This window comes from Grammomys surdaster, unplaced genomic scaffold (genome assembly GCF_004785775.1).
Source record: "Grammomys surdaster isolate TR1022 unplaced genomic scaffold, NIH_TR_1.0 207, whole genome shotgun sequence".
In the NCBI taxonomy this organism is placed as follows: Eukaryota; Metazoa; Chordata; class Mammalia; order Rodentia; family Muridae; genus Grammomys; species Grammomys surdaster.
In genome coordinates, this window is record NW_021604652.1 from 1,163,700 (window position 1) to 1,170,846 (window position 7,147).

At 40.2% G+C, this 7,147-nt stretch overlaps 1 protein-coding gene across 1 annotated transcript; it reads left to right on the forward strand.

Annotated features, from left to right (window-relative positions):
* The first annotated feature begins 4,831 nt into the window (after window positions 1-4,831).
* On the forward strand, window positions 4,832-6,916 carry Magee2 (MAGE family member E2). Its single transcript, XM_028771418.1, has one exon. It carries the CDS (start codon window positions 4,842-4,844, stop codon window positions 6,600-6,602), a length of 1,761 nt encoding a protein of 586 aa, XP_028627251.1. The 5' UTR covers window positions 4,832-4,841; the 3' UTR covers window positions 6,603-6,916.
* Window positions 6,917-7,147: the final 231 nt, after the last annotated feature.

The following is a 7,147-nucleotide window of genomic DNA, read 5'->3' on the forward strand; positions in this document are numbered from 1 at the left end:
AGTTGACTGCCAAGACTTGCACTGACAAAGTAGGCAAGTCCTTCACAATCCTTGCTTCACACAAAAGTCTGTCATGTTCTGAGCCAGAGGACTAAATATGAATGCTCCGATGTTATAGAGACAATTTGTGGGTGGCTGTTCAGAAAGCCAGAAACCTGTATCATTTCGATAGTTTTGGAAGCTCTCCACTTCCTGCATACTCAAGTAATATTTATTCCTTCCCAAGTCTTTGATGTGGCTGAAGACTAGATAGTCTCACAGTTAAGCTTAAATTGTTAGAATCTGGAAAAGGGTCTTTACAAGGTATAGTAGAAAATGATTTAAGTATAGACCTCCAAATCACCAAAATAGGAGAGAAGCTAGAGTACTTTCTCCAAAGTTCCTAAATACAAATGGACTACACATTGTAATTTTTACCTGCTGATTTTCACAATTGTTAATATTGTATATAAATTTTAAATTAATTAATTAATTAACATCACAAACACTGCTGCCCCCTCCATGGTCCTTCCCTCACAGAGTCATGAAATGATCTTATTTCTTACGTGAGAATTTTGTCTTCGGTGGTATAAAAAAGGGATAAGAAAAATAAAAAACAAAGTGTGAAGTTTTTGAGCATGCTCCAACAATAAGACGTGTGGGGATGGGGGTTAGGGGTGTGTGTGTGTGTGTGTGTGTGTGTGTGTGTGTGTGTGTGTCCCTTTCTCTGGCCTCAGAGAATTAAGTTTAGTTTTGCTCCTTCAGATAAAAAGTCTGCTGTGTGACTAATCACCGACTCCACATATCCTCTTTAGTACCTAACCTGTCAAAGCTGCCTTTTGACACACTTGCTCTTGATTCCTGGAATATTAACTACAAAAGACTTAATTTAAATTAGGGTTATTATGAGCCTTTGCTTATGGAAGTAACATTTTCCAGACAATGAGATAAGCTTCTGCCATCAAAACTGAACAGCCTCCACCTTAGATGGTGTAACAAGATTAATTCAATGGTTTGGAGTATTTACTTTCATACCATTATCACTCCCATTCATCTTCGTACTATTATTTTATCCTATATAGTCTCCTGACACTTAAGAAAAAGCAACATTTTCCTGTAAGATCTTTCTTTCCCAACTATTGCCACTCTAAAGTTAACCAACTTCTATATATGATATCTTTACTTAATTCTGCTGAGGTATAGAGCTACTAATAGCCATGCAGATATATTTTGCTATACCTTTAGTCTACAAAAAAAGGACACAAGCTATGATTATGTAGCTTTCTAAGTATAGCCGGCTAGTTTTATTGATTGGATTTTTATAAGTTCTGAACTTCTAGGAGAGTTCAAAGACTAATAACTAATTTCTAAAACTTTCTGTGTTGCAGTTGATACATGGATCTTGTTCAGAAACGTATATGCTGTTGCTTAGCTTGTCTCACATCATAGAATTCAACTTATCTTGAAATAAGTGGAGCAAAGGAAACTAACCAGAATCAATCTCAGACTACACTCTCTGTGTTAAAATTTCATAATTACCTAGGAGACAAGCCTTTGGCATGTCCTGAGGAAATTTCTGGATTTGGTTAATTCGAGCGTACAGACATGCCCTGACTGTAGATGGCATCATTCTGTGGACTGAAGTCCTGAGACTAATAAAAAGGAAAAATTGAGCAGGCATTTCTCTCTATTTCCTGACTTCAGATGCAATGTGAACGGCCGCCTCAAGTGTCTGCAACCAGGATTTCCCTTCCATGATGGACTGTACCCTCAAACTGAACCAAAACTAAACCCCTCCTCTTTCCTTAAGTACCTTTGTTGGGTATTTCATCAGAGCAATGAAGAAAGTAATAAATGTGGATTTACTTCATATGACTTGATGCCTTCTGCCCTTGGATAAAACAGGGTATTGTAAAAGAGACAGGCAGTTCTTGGTATCCAATTGATGCTATTATTGGTTGTCAGATAAATATTGATGCTCTCCTGTTTGCATGAACAATTTCACAAGTTATCTGCTTCAAATAATATTCTGTTATGAGGGTGAGGCAGACAGAAACATGATGACTCTGTAATCAAGACTTAACAGGAACAAACAAGCAAACAATCATGGAGATGTTTAAGCCACAACAACTAACAAACATTCTTTTACCCGAGCTACAATGTTATATACATACAACAAAATCCAGGAATGAGATTTATATATGTGAGGTTTTTGCATAATATTATTATTCCTTTGACTAACAGTCCTTTGTAAAAATATGTTATGCATATTCTGAATTCATAATCATATAATAGATATGTATCTGTCTTCTTAGAAGTCCATATTCACACGATTATAAACTCTATAGAAGTGAAAATTAACAAACTACTGTTACAAATAACACAGATAAAACTGCAATAGAATGGGGGTAGCTCTTGAGAGAAAATACAAATAAATACATTCTGTATAACTCTATTATTATTATTTAAAGTATATATAGTTAGTATTTGTACATAATGGTTCATATATATATATATATATATATATATATATATATATGAATGATTAACCTAAAATGTCAGAAGTCTGTAAGTCTGTATGCCAATTTTCTTCAAGGACAAGTGAGAAGGAAAGAATTGGAATAAAGGGCACAAGAACTTTCAAGATGCTGGAATTGGTCTTAACTGGCATTATGATCACATGGTGTGTTAAATGTGTCATAACTTACCAAGCACCACATTTGTGATTTATGGACTTTGTTATGTGCATATTCTAGTAGTCAAGTGAAACACTTTATTAAAATTATATTGAAGATATTATAGTATGGAAAATATTCATTCTTTAAAAATGTGTAAAAAATAATGGAAAGCCTCGAAAGAAATTTGAGATAAAGAATGTCAGCCCATCTTTTTGCATTTACATTTACATATGTAAATCATAGACATAGCTCCCTTGTTGTTCATTTAAGAATAAATAAATATCTTCATTGGCTTACAGAATATAAAATTAGCTGAATGAATAGAAAATGCAGGTCAGTGTGTCCAGGAGAGGACTTCATGGAAGAATGTGCTCAGAATAATGAGGAAGATAGAGAACCAGGTATGGATAAACTTGTTAAGGGATTGAATACCACGGAGTGAGGCTGAGATATCATTTCAGAGTTAAGGTGTTTTTCCATTTGATGTTGCATCCCTTTACTAGATGGGGAAAAATAAGTCCAGGTCACACTGTGAGTGGGGTTTTATTTATAGTAAGTAAAGAAGATTTTAAAAAAACAAACTAAATTTAGTTTTACTTTCAGAAACACCAATCTAAGACAAAGAACACATTACCCGACTGGAGACTGGGAGAACTGGAGGAAAAGATCCCTCCAAACTGACCCAAGTTGTACAGCTGCAGCAGCTACCAGTTTGGGCAAAATATTTGGATTGGGCTCCTATTTTTCTTTTATAGTAGCATGCACTATATTTTCTTTTTTGAAAATAAAGATGTGGAAAATGTCATGTGCACGTCAGCGAGTGTGGTCTCTGAAGGAATTTCAGGGCACTGGATCACTGAATGTAAAACAGTAATCATTACCATCAAGAATGTGGAAGGATTTCAAATGTGGCTGCAGATGACAATCTGGCATTTTTTTTCTTCCTTTACAATCCTCCATTGAATTCCTGGATTACAGCTGAGCTTTAGCCCAACTACTATGGCAGCACTCCAAGAAAACAGAGCAACCAAATCTTCTTCCTGGCCTGAGTGTTTGGACTATGAGTGAACCCTCAAATACACACATACAAACCTACTCTTCTGTGCAGCCCTAAACAGTTCTGACATACAGGAGGAAATCCAGTCCCACATGTTTAGCCACCTCTGTCCTTGTCTCCCACCCATATTCTAGCTCTAGCTAATATGGATAACTGGCAGTTACACAACCTTATATTTTATTTTCATACTTCTAGATCTTCCTTGTTGATGGTCCCTAATGCTACAATGCCCTTGCAAAGTACCAACTCTTCCCATTCCTCTGATCACTTAGGGCTCAGCTCCTCTGACTCCTTTTCAGCAACTACCTTCAATCCAAGATGCTTCAGACAAAACTGACATTCATTACTTCTGTGTTTGTGCTATTTGTAAATTGACTCATGCTGGTTTCCATCAATTTTTTCTGAGACGTGTTTATAAAATAAAGCTAAGAACTCCTTGAAAGTCAGATGGTGTGATAAAAAGTGCTTATGTCCTGGGCTCTGATAAAAGGATTCAAGCCCGATCTCTTTGACTCGTAGCTGCCTGAGTTTGTACAGTCAAGCTCACTTCCCTGTGCCAGTTTTCTCATCTTTAAGATGAACACCATTTAGACTAGCTAAGACTCAGTGACTTTAATATGAGAAAAGTGAAGCACTAGGGCTGTTTCCTAGTAAGTGCTCCATAAAGGGTTGGCCCACATTGCCACTGGTTGAACCAACCCTGGAATGTACTGACTGCAAGCTCCATATGAGAGGAAATAATCAATTTGTCCTCACGGCAATCAGTGATGCATCTCACAAATATCCAGCATTGTGCCTGAAATGGGCATATTCTTAAGAAATAATCTGTTGAGTTGGTGGAGGCCTTAATGACTCTACAATTATCATAATACTGCCCTCATCTTCTATTAAGCCTTACTAAGGTGCTTAATACCTCACAGAAAAAAACTAGAAAAACTTCAAATGCAGCATCACCGAACACCCCCTTCCCCTAATTCTTCTACTTCATCTCCTTTGTTCCTTTTTGCAAATTCGATTCCTTAATAAATTCGAACCCCACAGCAAGCCTAGTCTTCCAGCCAGAAGTGGGAGGGGGCGGGAGCGGGGCATGGTCACCATATTGCAGCGTTTAAGTGCGCCTGCGTGGGATGCGGCAAAGCCAGGCGCTCTTAGGCTTTTCTTTATTACGGGCTACTGCTTGTGTAAAAAGATCGCTTTTCTCACCAGCTCTCACTTTCGAACCGCACAGCTTCGGCTCTGTGTTGAGGTGCCAACACACCTCAGACGCTCCTTCTGACGGATCGCTGACCTCGGCATTTGCGTTCCTGTCTCCTGGAACCATGTCTCTGGTAAGCCAGAATGCGCGCCAAGGCAGCCCAGAGACCACTGCAGATTACAGCGACAGCCAGGGCGAAATGCAGGCTACTAATGCCTCCCGGACCCCCACCTCCATGCTAGTCCTCGAGGCTCCCCATGGCCCTGAGATTCCAAACGACCCACAGGGTGCCAGCGCTCCCCAGGCTGTGCAGGACCCGAGTGATATCGAGGTTCTCATCGACGAGCAGTCCCGACGTTTGGGGGCGCTCAGGGTCCATGACCCTCTAGAAGAGAGGTCGGTTGCTTTAGTGAATTTCATGCTAATGAAAAGCCAAAGCGAGGGGTCTATCCGACAGTCAGAAATGCTGGAGTTTCTCAAAGAATACTCAGATCTGTTCCCTGAGATACTCAGACGAGCCTCAGCTCATCTGGATCGGGTCTTCGGGTTGAATCTCAGAGTCCTTGATCCTCAGTCTGACACTTACAACCTTATCAGCAAACCACGTCCCCAGATCACTGAACCGCTAGCGGAGACCCTGGACATACCAAAAGCAGGTCTCCTGGCCTTGGTCCTAGGCCACATCCTCTTGAATGGCAACCGGGCAAGAGAGGCCTCCATTTGGGACCTGCTGTTAAAGGTAGATGTGATAGATGAGCCTCAGAGGATCAACAACCTGTTTGGGAACACAAGAAACCTCCTCACTATTGACTTTGTCGGTATGCGATTTTTGGAGTACTGGCCAGTATATGGCACTAATCCCCTTGAATTTGAGTTCCTGTGGGGCTCTAGAGCCCACAGAGAAATCACAAAGATGGAAGCCCTGAAGTCTGTAGCAGAGGCCCATGATGAAGAACCCTGGAACTGGCCAGAAGAATATAACAAAGCTCTGGAAGCTGACAAAGCCAAAGAGAGAAGCCAGGCTGCTGGCTTAGAGTTCTGGTCAGAGGACACTATGAATGATAAAGCAAATGAATTGGTCCAGTTGGCTAATAGTGTCGCCGAAGAGTTGCTGCCTATCCATCAGGATGAGCTATTAGCTCACACTGGCAAAGAATTCAAGGATGTCTTCCCAAATATCCTCAGCCGAGCCACTCTAATCCTTGATCTGTTTTATGGGTTCTCTCTGATTGAGGTTGATACCAGTGAGCACATCTACCTCCTTGTCCAGCAACCAGAATCAGAAGAAGAGCAAGCAATGCTAGAGAGCCTGGGCAGACCGACCCAAGAATACATGATGCCAATCCTGGGTTTGATCTTCCTAATGGGCAACCGTGTCAAAGAGGCCAAGATCTGGAACTTACTCCAGAGATTTGGTGTTGATGTAGGGAGGAAACACGCCATCACCTGCAAGCTAATGAGGCAACGCTACCTAGACTGCAGGCCGCTCTCCTACTCTACTCCAGTTGAATTCGAGCTGCTCTGGGGTCCTCGGGCGCACCTTGAAATCTCCAAAATGAAAGCCTTAGAATATATGGCTAGGCTCTACAGAAAGCAGCCACAGGACTGGCCAGAGCAATACAGGGAGGCTGTGGAAGATGAGCAGGCCAGGGCCAGGTCTGAGGCAACAGCCATGTTCTTTGGTTCCATGTGAAGTCTGGTGTTTCACTTTAGTTGAGTGATATCTGTTAAAAGGGCCTTTGGGAAATGGGCACTAGGGTCCTAAATCAAAAGTTGGGAGGGTTAGGGTAAATAGTACACCTTATGTTTATTGTGTTCCAATTCTAATAATATTTCCTTCCTTCTAATATACTCTTTGTCTTCATGATCAGTGTTTATAAGTGAAATTGCTCATTTTCTTTTCCTGTCTTGTTTCAGTATAAAAGTTCAGATAGCTGTGTAAAATGTATTGGTAATATTTGCATATTTGAAATAACCAGTAAAATAAGGTAAATAACAATAATACCACACACACACACACACACACACACACACTCCAAACATAAAGCCACATGGTTGCCCTCCTTTTGAGACTATTGTTGTGTTAACAAACTAACAAAAATAAAAGACTGTCACTTCCCTGTATTTAATTTGCTGTTGCAGAGTGTAGTAAAAAATAAAAGTATAATGAATTGGATGCCATGCTTATGTGATCATTTATTCAATAAATATTTATCAGGTACCTGTGTGCTGAGAATA